The 22373-nt window shown below is 43.3% G+C and overlaps 1 protein-coding gene across 1 annotated transcript in view; it reads left to right on the top strand.

Moving 5' to 3' along the window:
• Nucleotides 1–22373, top strand: part of unm_sa1614 (un-named sa1614) — a 117436-nt gene that overhangs the window by 36462 nt on the left and 58601 nt on the right. The window contains exons 16-19 of the mRNA XM_045705329.2: nt 169–260; nt 1535–1721; nt 2113–2198; nt 14745–14860. Of these exons, the coding sequence (XP_045561285.1) occupies nt 169–260; nt 1535–1721; nt 2113–2198; nt 14745–14860 (481 nt within the window). The remainder of the gene's footprint in view (nt 1–168; nt 261–1534; nt 1722–2112; nt 2199–14744; nt 14861–22373) is intronic.

Consider the following 22373-nt stretch of genomic DNA (forward strand, 5'->3'; position numbering starts at 1 on the left):
AGTGATTTTTTTTATCTATTCAACAACAACTCAGTGATTGTCACCAACTGGATCAGTGTCCTATATGCTTCATTGTTTGATGTGAAATCAGTTTTAGTAGTTGGCCAAGCTCCTCTCAACTCTATTGTGAATGGTTTTTCATGAATTATTTCCCCTTCTCTTTTTAAGCTGGCAAAGAACATGGGCAATTCAGGCTTCAATGAGATAGTGGAAGCCAATGTCCTGAGTCCCTCACTGAAACCCACGGCAGAAAGTGACATGTGAGTGACGAGCAGGGCTGGAATTACTCCCCAGTCCTCAAACTGCAGCCAATCACCTACAGCTGTATGATTCCCTGGAACTGCTCAGCTTGCTATGCGAACTCCTTTAAAAGATAACTCGTGGAACATTTTATACATTACATTTTTATAAATGCATTACGTTTTGGAGCATGCGTTGAGATTTAATAGTGTGCTGTGTTGAAAAGCTCTGTATTTTGATTATTACTATTTCAAACTATGAGAAAATAATTAAGATGGGACAGTGTTGTGATAACACAAAAATGCTTGGCATGTCTGTGAACCCCTGTGAACCCCTGAACTCCTGTCTAGTGGTTATTGTGTGTAAGAAAAGCATAACTACAACCTTGTTACATGTGGACATGCGCCATAAGCACAATCCATTTCCAGTAAGAGAGTGACCCCCCCCCCCCCCCCCCCCCCCAGTGCCGCCAAGTGTTTTTATATGGGGAGATATCAGCAAGTTGACGGTATGTTCTCTCACCAAATGGCATTGGCTGCTTTTGTCACGGTAGCCTGTCACAGCCATGTTCTCACTGCATCAGAACTGCTGGAGCCACTTCTCACTGTGACCTTAATGTTTCCCCAGTGGACTTTTATCACACAGAGAACACAGCCACTGCTACTTGTTCAGAGCAAGGGCCGGAGATGGGGCTACACAGGGACAGATTAAGCAATTTGCTGACAGAACAAGGACGTGGTGTAGGCCCTATGCAAGTACTGACCTTGGAGACCCTGACCCTGCTAGTCTTAACATTAATGGCAGAATTATGACTCACACACTGATGTTCAGTTCATGTTTGCATTAGTGAATGTACCCATGAACTGAAAATGTCATTCTTTCAGTGCTTTTAAGAAATAGTCGTTTCAACAGGAGCTCCCGAGTGGCACTGCATCTCAATGCCAGAGGCGTCACTACAGACCCTGGTTCGATTCCAGGCTGTATCACAACCGGCCGTCATTAGAAATCCCATAGGGTGGCGCACAATTGGCCCAGCGTCGTCGGGGTTAGGGTTTGGCCGGGGTAGGCCGTCATTGTAAATAAGAATTTGTTCTTAACTGACTTGCCTAGTTGAATTAAGGTAAAATAAAAGACTTACTGTTTGTCTTAGATGTTGATCATAGTAGCCTACTATATCTCTCATTGAAATGTATAAATGGCTGTTTTTTTACTCTTCATATGGCTCTGATTTCCCAATTGCAATACCCATCTGTATCGTGTAATGAGTGCATCCTCCCTGCCTCTCTATCATTAGGATGGTGCGTAAGGACTTCATCCTGTGTAAGTACATGGAGTGTCAGTTTGCCCAGCACAGCAGCAGCTCCTTTTCCACTTTGAGAAGGAATTTACAGGAGGCGGTGTGCAGCCGAGACATCTTCAGCCTGCTCCAGCTCTATGCCGTGAGACTGGACCTCAGCCAACCTCTGGCCAACCCTGTGCAGGTACACCCAATGACTAATCCAAACTCTAACCCGATAAACGTAGTACCTAACACTGACCTCATCCAGCGTTTAGCCAGCCCTGTGTAGGTACATACTGTAAGTATACTTACACAATGACTAACCATCACCCTAGACAAAACCTTTCTCCATACCCCTGTGCATGTAGACCCTGTCCCAAAACAACCCCTACCCCCTAGACACCTGTGGAGTTCTGAAAGTATTATATAGGTTTACATATATGGTGATAGCTAATCCCTGTCCTCTGATAGGCTAGGTGGAATCTTAGCCATATTGCTTACACCCATCCTTCCCTCTATGTCTAGGGGATAGGGATTGGTTCTGGACAGGGCGCCAGACTCTTAACCATAACTCAACCCTCCCATGTTTGTAGGAGAAAGGGGAAACTGCACTCCACCTGGCTGTCCTGCTGGCTGATAGGACCTCTCTTCATATTGTGGACTTTCTTGTTCACAACTGGTAAGTAATTTTATGCAGCATTAATACAGATTTTTTATTTCAAGGGATAGTCAAGAGAGCTATAATGCATGAAAAAAGAAATGGAAGAATGCTGTTAGTAATGTCCCTATATTCCTATAGCTCAAAGGGACAATCCCATCCAATGTGGCCCTTGCCCTTTTCATTCTAAACTGTTAACTGTGCTCTGAACGCTTGCATGATGTTTGTTGTGGCTTTAAAGAGATTCTCTGGTACTTTTGTATACTTTGTAGACAGTAGTTCTGAAAGCAGCACCCACGAGCCAAAGGTGGCCCCCGAAAATTGCGTACTACGTCACATATGTGCAACACGTTATTGTTATTGCTCTCTCTCTCTCTCTTACGCTCTGCTGTTTCCACTGAGCTGTTGGGCCCGCCCTGCAACCTCATTGGATAACGCTGGGCAGGTATCTTGATAGCTGCCACTCTTTATCCACATTATAGCAGGGGGTGTATAGTCATAACACATATGTTTTTCCAGCAGCGGACTATGATCGATAATGTCAAAACGCTGCACTGAAGTCTAACAGGACAGCTCCAACAATCATTTTATCATCGATTTCTCTCAGCCAATCATCAGTCATTTGTGTAAGTGCTGTGCTTGTTGAGTGTCCTTCCCTATAAGCGTGCTGAAAGTCTGTTGTCAATTTGTTTACTGTGTAATAGCAGTGTATCTGGTCAAATACCATTTTTTTCCAGAAGTTTACTAAGGGTTGGTAACAGGCTAATTGGTTGGCTATTTGAGCTGGTAAAGGGAGCTTTAATATTCTTGGATAGCCAAATGACTTTAGCTTTCCTCCAGGCCTGAGGGTGCACGCTTTCTAGTAGGCTTAAATTGAAGATGTGGCAAATAGGAGTGGCAATATCCTCTGCTATTATCCTCAGTAATTTTCCATCCAGATTGTCAGACCCCGGTGGCTTGTCATTGTTGATAGACAACAATAATTTTTATACCTATTCCACACGGATTTTACGGAATTCAAAAGTATAATTCTTGTCTTTCATAATTTTGTCAGATATACTTGGATGTGTAGTGTCAACGTTTGTTGCCAAGTGGAATAATACATTTCATAATAGTGTCAAGTGCAGTGTCTGGTTGCTCTTCATTACACACCACAGAACAGCAAATATTCTTTACATCATCAATATGTGAATCGCTACAAAACTTATTGTATGACCTCTTATACACTATATTAGACCCACCCTTTGGAACTTTGGTTTTCCTAGATATGGCTACTATATTGTGATCACTATCCTATGGATTTGGATACTGCTTTAACGGACATTTCTGCAGCATTAGTAAAGATGTGATCAATACATGTTAATGATTTCATTCCTGTGCTTTGGAACTACCCTGGTAGGTTGACTGACAACCTGAACCATGTTGCAGGCACTAGTCATTGTTTGAAGTTTTTTTCTTGAGTGGGCAGCTTGATGAGAGCCAGTCAATATTTAAATCACCCAGAAAATACACATAGAAAAATCACACACAAAATACACAAATACGCTGATTACACATGCATTTCACACATATTATTCATATACTGACTGTTAGCACTTGGTGGTCTATAGCAGCTTCCCACAAGAATGAGCTTTAGGTGAGGCAGATGAACCTGTAGCCATATTACTTCAACAATATTTCACATGCCCCCGTTGGCATTTCTGTCTTTTCGGTAGATGATATAACCATGTATTGCTACCACTGTATCATCAAAGGTATTATCTAAGTGAGATTCAGAAATAGTCAGAATATGAATGTCATCTGTTACAAGCAAGTTATTGTCTTCATGGACCTTGTTTATCAGGCTGCATATGTTAATATGGCCTATTTGTTGGCACTTTTCTGGGTTGCTTGATTGTTTTTAAGGCTTTACTGGGAAGCTTATCAGAAGTAGACTTGCTCATGTTACTTATATTGGAGCTGATAGTGCAGGGTGAGCTGCACACAGTGGTCTTCCTACTAGGGCACACCGCCTCAGTGCAAACCGTATAGCTGTAGGATAAACAGAGGTATTCAGGGCAATTAGAGGGACATAAATTAAGTAACTTACATTGTGTGGCAAAGCCCCTAGGATAATTTACATTAGATGCAGCATTATGACGACTCATTGTCACAATGGTAGGGATTAACTGAGCTGGTCATGGGTCATTGATAAGTCATTGTCTCAACGCAGCCTTGAAATGTGTGGACAGAGTCCAGGAGCCAAGATGATTGGGATGGACTCCGTCATTCCTGTAGAGCAGTGGTTCCCAAACTTTTTATAGTCCCGTACCCCTTCAAACATTCAACCTCCAGCTGCATACCCCCTCTACCACCAGGGTCAGCGCTCTCATAAATGTAGTTTTTTTGCCATCATTGTAAGTCTGCCACACACACACAATATGATACATTTATTAAACATAAGAATGAGTGTGAGTTTTTGTCACAACCTGGCTTGTGGGAAGTGACAGAGCTCTTATAGGACCAGGGCACTAATAATAATAATAATAATAATAATAATAATTAATAATAATTTTGCCCTTTTATTTAACCATCTTACATATAAAACCTTATTGTGAATAACTCACCACAGGTTAATGAGAAGGGTGTGCTTGAAAGGATGCTCATAACTCTGCAATGTTGGGTTGTATTGGAGAGAGTCTGTCGTAAATCATTTTCCACACACAGTCTGTGCCTGTATTTAGTTTTCATGCTAGTGAGGGCTGAGAATCCACTCTCACATAGGTACGTGGTTGCAAAGGGCATCAGTGTCTTAACAGCGCGATTTGCCAAGGCAGGATACTCTGAGCGCAGCCCAATCCAGAAATCTGGCAGTGGCTTCTGATTTAAATTCAATTTTCACAGAACCGCTTGTTGCAATTTTGACGAGGCTCTCTTGTTCAGATATGGGTAAGTGGACTGGAGGCAGGGCATGAAAGTGATAACGAATCCAGTTGTTTGTGTCATCCGTTTCGGGAAAGTACCTGTGTAATTACGCACCCAACTCACTCAGGTGCTTCGCTATATCACATTTCACATTGTCCGTAAGCTTGAGTTAATTCTCACACAAAAAATCATACAATAATGGAAAGACCTGTGTGTTGTCCTTGTTAATGCAGACAGAGAAGAGCTCCAACTTCTTAATCATAGCCTCAATTTTGTCCTGCACATTGAATATAGTTGTGGAGAGTCCCTGTAATCCTAGATTCAGATCATTCAGGTGAGAAAAAACATCAACCAGGTATGCCATTCGTGTAAGAAACTCGTCATCATGCAAGTGGTCAGACAAGTGAAAATTATGGTCAGTAAAGAGAACTTTAAGCTTGTCTCTCAATTTAAAAAAATGTGTCAATACTTTGCCCCTTGATAACCAGCGCACTTCTGTATGTTGTAAAAGCGTTACATGGTCGCTGCCCATATCATTGCAAAATACAGAAAATACACGAGAGTTCAGGGGCCTTGCTTTAACAAAGTTAACCATTTTCATTGTAGTGTCCAAAACGTCTTTCAAGCTGTCAGGCATTCCCTTGGCAGCAAGAGCCTCTCGGTGGATGCTGCGGTGTACCCAAGTGTCGTTGGGAGCAACTGCTTGCACGTGCATTACCGCTCCACTATGTTTCCCTGTCATGGCTTTTGCGGCATCAGTACAGATACCAACACATCTTGACCACCAAAGTCCATTTGATGTCACAAAGATGTCCAGTACTTAAAAAAAATATCCTCTCCTGTTGTCCTGGTTTGCAGAAGAGGATGTTTTCCTTAATTGACCCCCCCATGAACGTGCCAGGCCCACCACGTCTGACTCATCTAGCTGTAACGCATAGAATTCACTGGCTTGTTTGCGAAGCAGTAATTGTTTCAAAACATCTCCTGCCATGTCACTGATGCGTCGTGAAACAGTGTTGTTTGATGAAGGCATTGTCTGTGTTGTTTTTTTGGCCTTTTCCCCTAGCATTGTCCCAGCCATATCCGTGGTAGCAGGAAGAATGAAGTCCTCCACAATAGTATGGGGCTTGCCTGTCCTAGCAACTCAGTAGCTCACCATGTAAGACACTTCTAGCCCCTTCTTATTAGTGGTATCTGTTGCTTTTATACATGTCTTGCTACTCAAAAGTCGTCTTAAATCTCGCTCAAAAACCTCCTGTGGCTTATTTTTCAAATTGGCATGTTTTGTTTGTAAATGTCTGCGCAAGAGTCAAGGTTTAATCGAGTTGTGAGATAGCACTTTTGCACATATAACGCACTGTGGCTGAGGAAAGGCACTACTCCCAAAATAAATGAACCCCAAATCAATGTAGTTCTCATCATATTTGCACCTCTTCGATGTTCCAACGTCCCTGTCTGTTGTTCGGTGCTTTCCCGTGTAAGGGGGCAGTAGCTCTTCGGCTGCATCAGATTCACAACTGTCAGTGTCCATGCTAGCTGGGCTAACAGCAAATGTAGAATTACTGATGCCAGCTTTGGATATGCTTGTGGAAGCAGAACAACTTGTGCGCGTACCCCTCGTAGAGTTCCTGCTGTAGAGTACCTTCTGTTTCCAGAAGGTGTCAAAGTTATCTATAAAAGTGATTCCAGCAGAGCTACAGTACAGTTAGCCAGATATGTAATGCCGGTAGCCTGCTGAATCTTTCACACCCTCGGCCCAACGATGGTACTGGACTTGAAATGATTGGCCGTTTTTTGGAGTCTTTAAATGCTCAAGTCAGTTCTTTAAAATACATTTTCAGATGTTCCCGAGCTAGCCCTTCTGATGTCGTTTGACCCCACATGAACTACGACCAGCGTCAGCTCCCGGCATCTCAAATCAAATAAAAATGTATTGGTCACATACATGGTTAGTAGACGTTATTACGAGTGTAGCGAAATGCTTGTGCTTCTAGTTCCAACAGTGCAGCAATATCTAACATGTAATCTAACAATTCCACAACAACTACCTAATACACACAAATCTAAGTAATGGAATAAGAATATATACACACAAATATATGGATGAGCAATGAACGAGCAGTATAGGAAAGATGCAATAGATGGTATAAAATACAGTATATACCTATGAGATGAGTAGTGCAAGATATGTAAACACCATTTGAGTGGCATTATTAAAGTGACTAGTGATCCATTTTTTAAAGTGGCCAATGATTTCAAGTCTGTATGTAGGCAGCAGCCTCTCTGTTATTGATGGCTGTTTAACAGTGATGACCTTGAGATAGAAGCTATTTTTCAGTCTCTCGGTCCCAGCTTTGATACACCTGTACTGACCTCATCTTCTGGATGGTAGCGGGGTGAACAGGCAGTAGCTCAGCTGGTTGTTGTCCTTGATTATCTTTTTGGCCTTCCTGTGACGTTGGGTGCTGTATGTGTCCTGGAGGGCAGGTAGTTTGCCCCCGGTGATGCGTTGTGCAGACCGCACCACCCTCTGGAAAGCCCTGCGGTTGTGGATGGCGCAGTTTCCGTACCAGGTGTTGATACAGCCCGACAGGATGCTCTCAATTGTGCATCTGTAAACGTTTCTGAGGGTTTTAGGTGACAAGCCAAATTTCAGACAGTTGTTGCACCAGTTTGTCCATGTCCATTAAACCGAGGAACTTAAAGCTTTCCAACTTCTCCACTGCTGTCCCGTCGATGTGGCTAGGGAGGGTGCACCCTCTGCTGTTTCCTGAAGTCCACGATCATCTCCTTTGTTTTGTTGATGTTGGTTGAGAAGTTGCTTTCCTGACACCACACTCCGATGGCCCTCACCTCCTCCCTATAGGCTGTCTCGTCGTTGTTGGTAATCAAGCCTACTACTGTTGTGTCGTCTGCAAACTTTATTATTGAGTTGGAGGCGTGCATGGCCGCGCAGTCATGGGTGAACAGGGTGTACAGGAAGGGTCTGAGCACCCACCTTTGTGGGGCCCCTGTGTTGAGGATCAGCGAAGTGGAGATGTTGTTTCCAACCATCACCACCTGGGGTCGGCCCGTCAGAAAGTCCAGGATCCAGTTGCACAGGGCGGGGTCCAGACCCAGGGTCTCGAGCTTAACCTCTATGGGCTAGGTGGGACGCTAGCGTGCCACCCGTGGTGCACTCCATCAAAAGCAGGTGCATTTCAAGAGCGGCAAATTTGAATCCAAATAAATGTCAAAATTCAAATTTTTCAAACATACAACTATTTTACACCCTTTGAAAGATAAACATCTCCTTAATCTAACCACGTTTTACGATTTCAAAAAGGTTTTACGGCGAAAGCATAAATTTAGAGTATGTTAGGACAGTACATTTACAAGAGTTGTGTGTAATGTTTTGTCAATTCAAAGACAGGGTCACCAAAACCATAAAACCAGCTAAAATGATGCACTAACCTTTTACAATCTCCATCAGATGACACTCCTAGGACATTATGTTAGACAATGCATGCATTTTTAGTTCTATCAAGTTCATATTTATATCCAAAAACAGCGTTTTACTATGGCATTGATGTTGAGGAAATCGTTTCCCTCCAATAACCGGCAGTCAAGTCAGCGTCACAAATTAAATAATTAAAATTAGAAAACATTGGTAAAATATTATATTGTCATTTAAAGAATTATAGATTTACATCTCTTGAACGCAATCAACTTGCCAGATTTAAAAATAACCTTACTGGGAAATCACACTTTGCAATAATCTGAGCACTGCGCCCAGAAAAATACGCGTTGCGATACAGACTAGACGTCATGTTGGGGAGATCTAAAATCGAAAATACTATGTAAATAATCCATTACCTTTGATTCTCTTCATCAGATGTCACTTCCAGGTATCACAGGTCCATAACGAATGTAGTTTTGTTCAAAAAAGCTCATCATTTATGTCCAAAAATCTCCGTCTTGTTAGCACATGATCTAAGCCAGCCGGACTTCTCGTCATGAACGAGGGGAAAAAATATATTTACGTTCGTTCAAACATGTCAAACGTTGTATAGCATAAATCATTAGGGCCTTTTTTAACCAGAACATGAATAATATTCAAGGTGGACGAATGCATACTCTTTTATAACGTATTGGAACGAGGGTACCCAACATGAACTCGCGCGCCAGGTGTCTAATGGGACATCACCGTTCCATGGCTCTTGTTCGGTCAGATCTCCCTCCAGAAGACTCAAAACACTTTGTAAAGGCTGGTGACATCTAGTGGAAGCAATAGGAAGTGCCAAAATATTCCTCAGCCCCTGTGTTTTTCAATAGGATAGGTTTAAAGGTAATACAACACATCAGGTATCCACTTCCTGTCAGAAAATGTCTCAGGGTTTTGCCTGCCAAATGAGTTCTGTTATACTCACAGACACCATTCAAACAGTTTTAGGAAATTTAGGGTGTTTTCTATCCATATGTAATAAGTATATGCATATTCTAGTTACTGGGTAGGAGTGGTAACCAGATTAAATCGGGTATGTTTTTTTTATCCAGCCGTGTCAATACTGCCCCCTAGCCCTAACAGGTTAATGACGAGTTTGGAGGGTATTATGGTGTTAAATGCTGAGCTGTAATCGATTAGCAGCATTCTTACATAGGCATTCCTCTTGTCCAGATGGGTTAGGGCAGTGTGATTGCGATTGCGTCGTCTGTGGACCTATTGGGGCGGTAAGCAAATTGGAGTGGGTCTAGGGTGTCAGGTACGGTGGAGGTGATATGATCCTTGACTAGTCTCGCTAAGCACTTCATGATGACGGAAGTGAGTGCTACGGGGCGATAGTCATTTAGCTCAGTTACCTTAGCTTTCTTGGGAACAGGAACAATGGTGGCTCTCTTGAAGCATGTGGGAACAGCAGATAGGGATTGATTGAATATGTCTGCACACACACCAGCCAGCTGGTTTGCGCATGCTCTGAGGACACGGCTAGGGATGCTGGCTGGGCCGGCAGCCTTGCGAGGGTTAACATGTTTAAATGTTTTTTACTCACATTGGCCGCGGTGAAGTAGAGCCCGCAGGTTTTGGTAGTGGGCCGTGTCTGTCCTGAAAGTGAACAAAGAAGTTGTTTAAATTGTCTGGGCGCAAGACGTCGGTGTCCGCGACAGGGCTGGTTTTCTTTTTGTAGTCCGTGATTTCCTGTAGACCCTGCCACATACGTCTCGTGTCTTAGCCATTGAATTGCGACTCTACTTTGTCTCTATACTGACGCTTAGCTTGTTTGATTGCCTTGCGGAGGGAATAGCTACACTGTTTTGTATTTGCTCATGTTTCCGGTCGCCTTGCCATGATTAAAAGCAGTGGTTCGCGCTTTCAGTTTTGCACGAATGCTGCCATCAATCCACAGTTTCTGGTTGGGAAAGGTTTTAATAGTCACTGTGGGTACAATATCACTGATGCACTTGCTAATAAACTTGCTCACCGAATAAGCGTATACATCATTATTGTTGTCTGAGGCTATCCAGAACATATCCCAGTCCACGTGATCGAAGCAATCTTGAAGCGTGGAACGACCAGCGTTGAACAGGCGTTTCCTGTTTTAGTTTCTGTCTATAGGCTGGGAGCAACAAAATGGAGTCGTGGTCAGATTTGCCGAAAGGAGGGCGAGGGAGGGCTTTGTATGCGTCACGGAAGTTAGAGTAGCAATGATCCAGAACGCTGCCAGCCCGGGTCGCGCAGTCGATATGCTGATAAAATTTAGGGAGCCTTGTTTTCAGATTAGCTTTGTTAAAATCCCCAGCTATAATAAATGCAGCCACAGGATATATGGTTTCCAGTTTACATAGAGTCCAATGAAGTTCTTTCAGGGCGGTCGAGGTGTCTGCTTGGTGGGGGGGATATACAGGGCTGTGATTATAATCTAAGAGAATTCTCTTGGTAGATAATGTGGTCGGCATTTGATTGTAAGGAATTCTAGGTCAGGTGAACAAAAGGACTTGAGTTATTGTATGTTGTTAGGCTCACACCACAACTCACTAATCATAAGGCATACACCCCGGCCCTTCTTCTTACCAAAGAGATGTTTGTTTCTGTCGGCGCGATGTGTGAAGAAATTGTACCGATTCTGATAACATATCCCGAGTGAGCCATGTTTCCGTGAAACAGAGAATGTTACAATCTCTGATGTCTCTCTGGAAGGCAACCCTTGCTCGAATTTCGTCTACCTTGTTGTCAACATTGGCGAGTAGTGTATACTACTATATACTACGTCTGCCCCTTCTGCGGCGCCGTTGTTTTGGGTCGCCTACTAGGATCCGATCCATTGTCCTGGGTGGTGGTCCAAACAGAGGATCCGCTTCGAGAAAGTCGTGTTCCTGGTTGTAATGTTGGTAATTTGACGTTGCTCTTATGTCCGAAAGTTCTTCCCGTCTGTATGTAATAAGACTTAAGATTTCCACGGGGTAACAATGTAAGAAATAACAAAATACTGCATAGTTTCCTAAGAACGCGAAGTGACCATCTATGTCGGCACCATCTTCTTCAAGAATGTAAGGATCCGGCGGCGAGTCGGTAATTTGCCTTTACCATCGGTCCTATTAACCAACATACAATCATTGGAAAATAAAATAGACGAACTACAAGCACATATATCTTAACAAATGGACATTAAAAACTGTAATATCTTATGTGTCACCGAGTCGTGCCTGAACGACGACATTAATAACATTAGGTCAGGACCCTAATCTGGATGCTTATAAGTAATCCCATTACGACCTCCATCAACCCATCAAACAGGCAAAGCGTCAATACAGGACTAAGATTGAATCCTACTCTGACGCACGATGGATGTGGCAGGGCTTGCAAACTATCACGGATTACAAAGGGGTACACAGCCTTGAGCATGCTTACTTGTTTCAAGCATAGTCCCTCGTGCCCAAAAACACCAAGGTATCCTCCCTAAATGACTATCGCCCCGTAGCACTCACATCTATAGCCATGAAATGGTTTGAAAGGCTGGTCATGGCTCACATCAACACCATCATCCCAGGGACCCTGGACCCACTTCAATTTGCATATCGCCCAAACAGAACCACAGATGATGCAATCTTAATAGCACTTCACAGTGCCCTCACCCACCTGGGCAAAATTAATATCTATGTAAGAATGCTGTTCAGCAAGACAAAGGAGCTGATCGTGGACTACAGGAAATGGATGGGCGGGCACGCCGCCATCCACATCAATGGGGCTGTAGTGGATTGGGTCGAGAGCTTCAAGTTCCTTGGTGTCCACATCACTAAGGAATTAACCTGGTCCACACACACCCACAGTTGTGAAGAGGGCACGACAGCGCTTCTTCCCCCCTCAGGAGGCTGAAAAGATTTGGCATGGACTGTCAGATCCTAAGAAGGTTCTACAGCTGCACCATTGAGAGCATCTTGACTGGCTCCATTACCGCACCCGACTGCAAGCCACTACAGAGGGTGTTGATTGTGGCCCAGTACATCACTGGACCTCTATACCAGGCGGTGTCTGAGGAAAGATAAACAAATGGTCAAAGATTCCAGTCACCCAAACCATAGACTTTTCTCTCTGCTACCACACAGCATGCAGTACCAGTGCACCAAGTTTGGAACCAACAGGACCCTGAACAGCTTTTACCCCCAAGCCATAAGACTGCCATAGATAATCCAATGGCTACCCGGACTACCTGCATTGACCCCTTTTCAACTACCTCTCTTGCACTGACTATGCACACACACCGGACTCTACCCAAAAACTCACACATACTTACACTGACACCCCAACACACACACACACACACTACATATTTTTTTGTAAATATACACTGAACAAAAATATAAATGCAACATGTAAAGTGTTGGTCCCATGTTTCACGAGCTGAAATAAAAAATCCCAGAAATGTTCCATTGTTATTATTATTTCTTTAAAATGTTGTGTACACATTTGTTTACATCCCTGTTAGTGAGCATTTCTCCTTTGCCAAGATAATCCATTCACATGATAGGTGTGGCATATCAGGAAGCTGATTAAACCGCATAATCATTACACAGGTGCACCTTGTGCTAGGGACAATAAAAAGCCACTTTAAATTGTGCAATTTTGTCATAAAACAACCACCAACCCTAATTGGAGTAAACTAATGGACAACATTACTTAGGTGTCTACTTCCAGCTTATGCGTACTATATACATTTTAAGGACAGTATATTTTATATTAGTTATCTTTTGTTTGTTTTTTGTCCCAGCCTCCATCTATCTCTGAAGACCATCCAGTTATGATTTCTAGCAGCCATATAGACTACATGACCAAAAGTATGTGGACACCTGCTCATCAAACATCTCATTTCAAAATCATGGGCATTAATATGGAGTTGGTCCCCCCCTTTGTTGCTATAACTGGTGTAAGGATTTCCACTCGATTTTGGAACATTGCTGCGGGGCGCCCAGCCGCAAGAGCATTAGTGAGGTTGAGCATTGATGTTGGGCGATTAGGCCTGGCTCTCAGTCGGCGTTCCAATTCATCCCAAAGGTGTTCATTGGGGTTGAGGTCAGGGCCCTGTGCAGGCCAGCCAAATTCTTCCACACCGATCTCGACAAACCATTTCTGTATGGACCTTACTTTGTGCACAGGGGCATTGTCATGCGAAACGGGAAAGGGCCTTCCCCAAACTGTTGCCACAAAGTTGGAAGCACAGAATCGTCTAGAATGTCATTGTATGCCGTAGCATTAAGATTTCCCTTCACTGGAACTTAGGGGCCTAGCCCGAACCATGAAAATCTGCCCCAGACCATTATTCCTCCTCCACCGAACTTTACACTTGGCACTATGCATTCGGGCAGATAGCGTTCTCCTGGGGTGTCCACATACTTTTGTATGTGTGTATATATAGTGTATTTTCCACAGTGCTGTGATGTTTCACAAAAGTTCTGAATGTTTCTATTCTCATAGTTTCAACAGATTGTAAATTAAAGATAGACATTTTTTGATAAGAGTATTATTATATTATTGATCGATTTAACTATGACATTTCAAATTCACCTGGCAGTGCTATTTTCAGAGTTAACACCAAGTAAATATTGCAATTTTTTTGCCACCTGTGACCAAAAACAAGCAACATATGGGCAGTTCCAAAACAAGTGATCTAATGATTGTCTCTTCGCAGCTAAATCTACATTATATTGGTTGCAAGGATTAAATGTCAGTTGGCATTTAGAGGTCTGAGCATAGCTGTGCATTTAGAGGTCTAGACAACAGGTGCGGTGGGGAGGGGGAGGGAGAGGGAGTGAGTTGGTCAAAAACAGCAGGTTCGGGACCAGGTATCACATCTGGTGAACAGGTCAGGGTTCCATAGCCCCAGGCAGAACAAGAGTCATCAGGTCAGGTAGCCAGGTAGGCATTGGCTCAGGACGAGCGAGAGAGAAATACTTAAGTTCACACAGGACACCAGATGAGACTGGCGCATAGATTAGATTTACTGTATGTCTTCTAAGTTATGGGACCATGTCAAGGATGTTAGCCAAACATGCCGAGTAGATGGTTGTTATTCATCATGGATTTGTCAGACAGTGGCTCCTGTGTTCTTCTTAGTCAGTCTAACATGTCAAAGGTTTATATCCCAGTGTATTGTATGAGTGTAACTGTGTTGTGTTTTGATTTTGTTACAGCAACAATCTGGATGTCCAGACTGCCAGGGGAAACAGTGCGTTGCATTACTGTTGTCTGCACAACAGAACAGAGTGTCTTAAACTGCTTCTCCGAGCCAAGGCCAACATACATAACAGTGAGTGTTATGAGTAGTCCCTTGCTAAAGACCAGGCCTGCACCCTAGTGGTCCTCTCCTGCGATCAGAAATGCCTTCTCTGTTCAATGTCTATCCATGTTCCATCCATGCTGCTCTGTGTGAGGAATAATTCACTTTGACTGTAGTCAATGTCATGCATTGATGTCAATGGAACTAAGTAATTTTTGAATTTTTTTACACTGAATTCATCTTCTCTTAATTGATCTTTTTAAAAAGCCTCAAGGTTTTTATTTAACATTTTAAGGTCCCTTTTAGATGAGCCCTGTATAACACAATACACACCAAAATACAATATACACGTCAAACTACACATTCATATACAATACACAAAAAGCAAAACACAATCATAAAAAACAGACACATTCTTTAGTAAAAAGGTCCCCGAACAACCATTTGAAATGCCCTAGAGGCACAAATATTTCCAATTTTAAAGTGTATTGTAGAAATTTAAAGGCTGACTATACCACTCACGTCGCGTGCGTGAGCGTTGCAAAATACATTTAGAAATCTATATTATTCAATTATTGTACCCACACTGCTCGCGCGCACCAACGAGCTTCTGCATTGCCAAGGGCTAAAATAGAAGTCAGTTCTATTTGTGTCGCATTTCGCGCTGCAAGTCCCGCTTCTCCCATCTCCTCATTGGATAATAGAAGCAGGTACCCACGTGCCATCACCTCATTGGTTATACCCACGTGGGTGACTGAAAGATGAACGAGGTCTGTGGCGGTAATGAACCTAATTTATGAAAGTTGCCAATCGCAATATAAAGTCCAGAGAATAAAAAGCCTGAAAGGAGGAGAGATGACTAGAAACAATTTGGTTGACTGTTTTTATGTGTGGATTAATTGTCAGAGTAGAGGACCTTGTAAAATAACAACTCAATGTTTATATCCCAGGACAAATTAGCTAGCAACAGCAAGCTATTTAAATAGGACAAATTAGCTAGCAAGTGCAAGCTAGCTAGCTAAATTGCCATAAATGTATAATGTTTTTCGACCTGTCCCCAAATTTAATGTAATTGGTCCAGAGTTTGTTTTGATATTTTAACCTGTGTGTCATGATTGCGTTTGGTGTTGGGGGACACAATACATTTATGCACGATAGCGCACGACCGATTTGGGTTCCGTGTCACTCTGTAGACACCAAAGGAGTCTCCAGAGTTAACCAACCCTGTGAACAGGTTTGATAACTTGTCATTTTAAAGTCAGAAGTTTGTGGAGCAGGGCTTTGTAATCTATGTGACTTCAAAGAGGTCCAACCAACCTTTGGTAAAGAATACAGTGACGAGTAATAAAACTGTCTCTTGTGATAAAACGAAGGGCGCTATGAAAAAGTGCATCCAAGGGTTTAAGAGTAGAGGCAGCTGCACTTTGATAAATAGTATCACCATAATCAAGAACAGGTAGAAAGGTTGACTGCACAATCTGCTTCCTGCTGACTAGAGAGAGACCAGATCTTTTTCTATAAAAAAGAAGGCCCACGTTAAATCTTAGTTTATTAACAAGCTCAGTCGTATGTTTTTTAAAAAACGATAAATACCAAGGTATTTGCATGCAGCAACTTAACTTGTTCGATTATTTAACCATCCGATGAGTAAAGAGAATGCAATTGAGACAATCTTACTAGAACTTGAAAACATGTATTTTGCCCATATTAAGTACGAGTTTTAAATCAGTAAGGACTTCCTGCACAACTGCAAAATCGGACTGTAGTCTTGTCACAGCCAGGTCAGCAGATGGGGCAATTGCGTACATAATAGTATCAGCCGCATTTAGATTATATATTTATTTTTACAGATTGACCAATAACATTTATATAAATAATGAAAAGAACAGGTTCTAGTATCGAACCCTGCGGAACACCTTTGTGCTTCAAGAAATTCTGGCTTAACCCCACCAATCACGATGACCTGAGTTCTGCCACTAAGATAATCATGAAACCATGAACATGTGTCAGAGCTCAGGCCTATCGAGGACAACTTATTTAGTAAAATGTTAAACAGTATCAAAAGATTTTGACAGGTCCACAAACAAAGCAGCACATTTCATTTTAGTGTCTAAAGCTTTGAGAAGATCATTAACAACTAAAGTGATTTCTGTAATAGTGCTATGCCTAGGCCTAAACCCTGATTGGCCTACATTCAAAATACATTTCTCAGATAAAAAAGAGTAAAGCTGTACATTAACCAAGGATTCAGGAATCTTAGCTAGACAAGGAAGCCTTGAAATGGGTCTGTAATTAAGATCACTACTCTCCCCGCCCTTATGAAATTGCAGCACGAGCTCATGAATGTGGGTTATTGAGCCCACAATGAATGGGCGCTGCACACTTCAGCAAACATGGATCCAATTGGTCAGCCCTGTGGATTTCTTGTTGTCTAATGCTAGCAAAGCATCCAGGACTTTTTTCTTCTGTAAATAGCCTAAAATAACAGCTTTAAAAAGCATTTATCTTATCATTCAGCAAGTTTCCCCTATCAAAATCCAGCCCGGTATCATTGTGAATAGACTTGGAAGTTATTTCAAAGAGGGAGCTCGCTGAAATAAAATGGTGATTAAATACATCAATGATAGCAATTTTTTGTGTCTGAATTAATGTCTTGTGGCAGAGAGGAGGAAGTAGAACCCTTTAGGGATTTGACAGTTTTCCAGAATTTTGCCGGGTTCCCATTACAATCCGAAAGAGCGGTTACATAATCAGATTTAGCCTTTCTGATTTCTAACACAATGATTCCTCAATTGCTTAAACGCTTGCTAGTCCAGACCTAATCCTGTGTTCCTGGCCTTGACCCAAGCATCATCTCTTTTATGAATGACTTCTGATAATTCCGGAGAGTACCATGCATTCGATCTACCTTTAACCCTTCATTTTTTTGAAGGGAGCATAATTATCCACAATAGCATAGAAAACATCTGCAAAAAGGCTGAATGCTAAATCTGGTTCAGGGATAGCTGAAATACAATCCGGGTCATTAAAAAAAGATAATGTAAAAAAAAAAAGCCTGTTCGCTGAAGTTTTTATAGTTCCTCTTTGTGATGACACAAGGCTCTCTGACACAAACAACTGGTCAATGGTCACTAATATCTTGGGCGAGGAAACCAGTAGAAACATATTTCTCTGGTGTATTTGTTAAAACAAGATAAATCAGAGTTGACTTTGAAGGCTCTTTAATGTTGGGCTGTGTCTGAAATGCTCTATCTGAAATTACTTATCTATGAAGCCCTGTCTGAAATGCCCTAAAGGCATTTGGAGATCATTCCACACGTAAGGTGCAAAAAATCTGAATGCAGATCTACCCTCAGTGGAATCGAAGGGATCTCCAGCGTCCCCCATCCCTGTTATCGGGTCTGGTGACTCGTCTATCTGTAATTTAACAATGGAGTAAGGTATGGCGGAAGTTTGCACAAGATGGCCTTATAAATGAAAAGAGAGCAGTGATCTACGAGACTTGAGAGGGCCGAACCTAACAAAATGGCACTGATAGACATGGTCGCCCTGTTTATGGCTCCTAAGCAACTTTGCAGTATTTCGTTTTTTGTGTGTTATTTCTCACATTATTAGCTCAGAACGTCCTTTGCACTATTACTTACAGCCAGAAAGAACTTTTGGAGATGAGAGCGGCTGTAACTCCCCAGAATTTCTACAAGAAATACGACTTTCCTGAATTGGACCCTTTATTCGTACACCCCCCCCACCCCCGCATGCTCCAAGACTCTGATTCAGGAGGCGTGCATCCCATTCAACGCTTACCAGTATATTACTCGCTAATGTTCAGGCCCTGGACAATAAAGTAGACAAGCTCAAGGTGAGAATCTCCTTCGAGAGACATCATGGACTGTAACATACAATCGTGGCCAAAAGTTTTGAGAATGACACAGTCTGCTGCCTCAGTGTCAGATGTTACTATGGAATACTGAAGTATAATTACAAGCATTTCATAAGTGTCAAAGGCTTTTATGGACAATTACATGAAGTTGATGAAAGAGTCAATATTTGTAATGTTGACCCTTCTTTTTCAAGACCTCTGCAATCCGCCCTGGCATGCTGTCAATTAACTTCTGGGCCACATCCTGACTGATGGCAGCCCATTCTTGCATAATCAATGCTTGGAGTTTGTCAGAATTTGTGGGTTTTTGTTTGTCCACCTGCCTCTTGAGGATTGACCATAAGTTGTCAATGGGATTAAGGTCTGGGGAGTTTCCTGGCCATGGACCCAAAATATCGATGTTTTGTTCCCGAGCCACGGAGTTATCACTTTTGCCTTATGGAAAGGTGCTCCATCATGCTGGAAAAGGCATTGTTCATCACCAAACTGTTCCTGGATGGTTGGGAGAAGTTGCTCTCGGAGGATGTGTTGGTACCATTCTTTATTCATGGCTGTGTTCTTAGGCAGAATTGTGAGTAAGGCCACTCCCTTGGCTGAGAAGCAACCCCACACATGAATGGTCTCAGGAGGCTTTACTGTTGGCATGACACAGGACTGATGGTAGCGCTCACCTTGTCTTCTCCGGACAAGCTTTTTTCCAGATGCCCCAAATATCAGAGAAAATGACTTTACCCCAGTCCTCAGCAGTCCAATCCCTGTACCTTTTGCAGAATATCAGTCTGTCCCTGATGTTTTTCCTGGAGAGAAGTGGCTTCTTTGCTGCCCTTCTTGACACAAGGCCATCCTCCAAAAGTCTTCGCCTCACTGTGCATGCAGATGCACTCACACATGCCTGCTGCAATTCCTGAGCAAGCTCTATACTGGTGGTGCTCGGAGCCCGCAGCTGAATCAACTTTAGGAGACGGTCCTGGCGCTTGCTGGACTTTCTTGGGTGCCCTGAAGCCTTCTTCACAACAATTGAACCGCTCTCCTTGAAGTTCTTGATGATCCGATAAATGGTTGATTTAGGTGCAATCTTACTGGCAGCAATATCCTTGCCTGTGAATCCCTTTTTGTGCAAAGCAATGATGACGGCACATGTTTCCTTGCAGGTAGCCATGTTTAACAGAGGAACAACAATGATTCCAAATACCACCCTCCTTTTGAAGCTTCAAGTCTGTTATTCGAACTCAATCAGCATGACCGAGTGATCTCCAGCCTTGTCCTCGTCAACACTCACACCTGTGTTAACGAGAGAATCACTGACATGATGTCAGCTGGTCCTTTTGTGGCAGGGCTGAAATGCAGTGGAAATGGTTTTTGGGGGATTCAGTTCATTTGCAAGGCAAAGAGGGACTTTGCAATTAATTGCAATTTATCTGATCACTCTTCATATATTTGTGTCATTCTCAAAACTTTTGGCCACGACTGTACTCTGTTTCATGGAATCATGTCTCTCTCTCCGGATATAATTCCCCGTCCATACAGCCAGCTGGGTTCTCAGTATATTGCGCAGACAGGAATTAAGAATCCTCTGGGAAAAAGAAAGGGGGAGGTATGTTTGATGATTATCTACTCATGGCGTGATTGCCGTTACGTACAGGAAGGCCCTTCTGTCATCCTGACGATGACCGAAGAGAATTCTCTAAAGAGGTAATGTAGTTGCCATTTGATTGTGAGGTATTCTTAGTCGGGTGAACAAAAAGACTTGAGTTCCTTTACTCTGTTGTGTATGTTCCCCCTCAAGCCGATACCATGATGGCTCTCAAGGAACTACACTGGACTTTGTGCAAACTGGAAACAGCATATCCTAAGGCCGCATTTATTGTAGGTGGGGACTATAATAAAACAAATCTTAGGAAAACGCTACCGTAGAGTTATCAACACATTTCCTGCACCGCTTGTGCATCAAAAACTCTTGACCATTGCTACTCTCCCTTCTGGAACGGCTACAAGGCCTTCCCCTGCCCTCCCTTCTGCAAATCCGACCACGACTCCATCTTGCTCATACCGTCCTATAGGCAGAAACTCAAACAGGATGTACCCATGACTAGAACCATTCAATGCTGGTCTGACCAATCGGAATCCACCCTTCAAGATCGTTTTCATCACGTGGACTAGAAAATGTTCCGGAACGCCTCAGACAATAATAATCGATTTATACGCTGACTCGGTGAGTGAGTCCAATTGCATTGGAGATGATGTACTCACTGTGACTATTAAAACCTACCCCAACCAGAAACTGTTGATAGACAGCGGCATTTACACAATATTGAAAGCGCAAACCACCGTATTCAACCATGAAAAGAGGTTGGGGAATATGGCCGAATATAAACAGTCGTTTTTCCCTCTGCAAGGCAATCAATCAAGCGAAATGCTGTATAGGGACAAAATGGAGTCGCAATTCAACTGCCCAGACACGAGACGTATGTGGCAGGGTCTACAGGCAATTACGGACTACAAAAAGAAAACCAGCCACGTCACAGACACTGACGTCTTGCTCCCAGACACATTAAACACCTTTGCCCGCTTTGAGGATAATACAGTGACACCGACGCGGCTCGCTACCAAGGACTGCGGTTCCCCTCTCTCCTTCTCCGTGGCTGACCTGAGTAAGACATTTAAACGTGTTAACCCTTGCAATGCTGCTGGCCCAGACGGCATCCCTAGCTGCTTCCTCAGAGCATGCGCAGACCAGCTGGCTGGTGTGTTTACGGACATATTCAATCGCTTCCTATCCCAGTCTGCTGTCCCCACATGCTACAAGATGGCCACCAGTGTTCCTCTACCAAAGAAGGCAAAGATAACTGAACTAAATGACTATCGCCCCGTAGCACTCACTTCTGTCATCATGAAGTGCTTTGAGAGACTAGTCAAGGATCATATCACCTACATCTTACCTGCCACCCTAGACCCACTTCAGTTTGCATACCGCCCCAACAGGTCCACAGATGATGCAATCGCCATCACACTGCACACTGCCCACTGCCCTATCCCATCTGGACAAGAGGAATACCTATGTAAGAATGCTGTTCATTGACTACAGCTCAGCATTCAACACCATAGTACCCTCCAAGCTCATCATGAAGCTTGATCCCGCCCTGTGCAATTGGGTCCTGGACTTCCTGACAGGCCGCCCCCAGGTGTTGAAGGTAGGAAACATCTCCACTTTGCTGATCCGAAACACTGGGGCCCCACAAGAGTGCATGCTCAGCCCCCTCCTGTATTCCCTGTTCACCCATGACTGTGTGGCCGTGCACGCCGCCAACTCAATCAAGTTTGCAGATGACACAACATTAATGGGCTTGATTACCAACAACGACGAGACAGCCTACAGGGAGGAGGTGAGAGCACTCGGAGTGTGGTGTCAGAAAAACGACCTCTCACTCAACGTCCACAAAACAAAGGATATGATCGTGGACTTCAGGAAACAGCAGAGGGAGCACGCCCCTATCCAAATCGACGGGACAGTAGTGGAGAAGGTGGAAAGTTCCTCGGCGTACACCAGGGACAAACTCAAATGGTCCACCCACACAGTCGGCGTGGTGAAAAAGCGCAACAGAGCCTCTTCAACCTCAGGAGGCTGAAGAAATTTGGCTTGTCACCTAAAACCCTCACAAACAT

The sequence above is a fragment of the Salmo salar genome, chromosome 22, assembly GCF_965601325.2.
Source record: "Salmo salar chromosome 22, fSalSal1, whole genome shotgun sequence".
Taxonomy (NCBI): domain Eukaryota; kingdom Metazoa; phylum Chordata; class Actinopteri; order Salmoniformes; family Salmonidae; genus Salmo; species Salmo salar.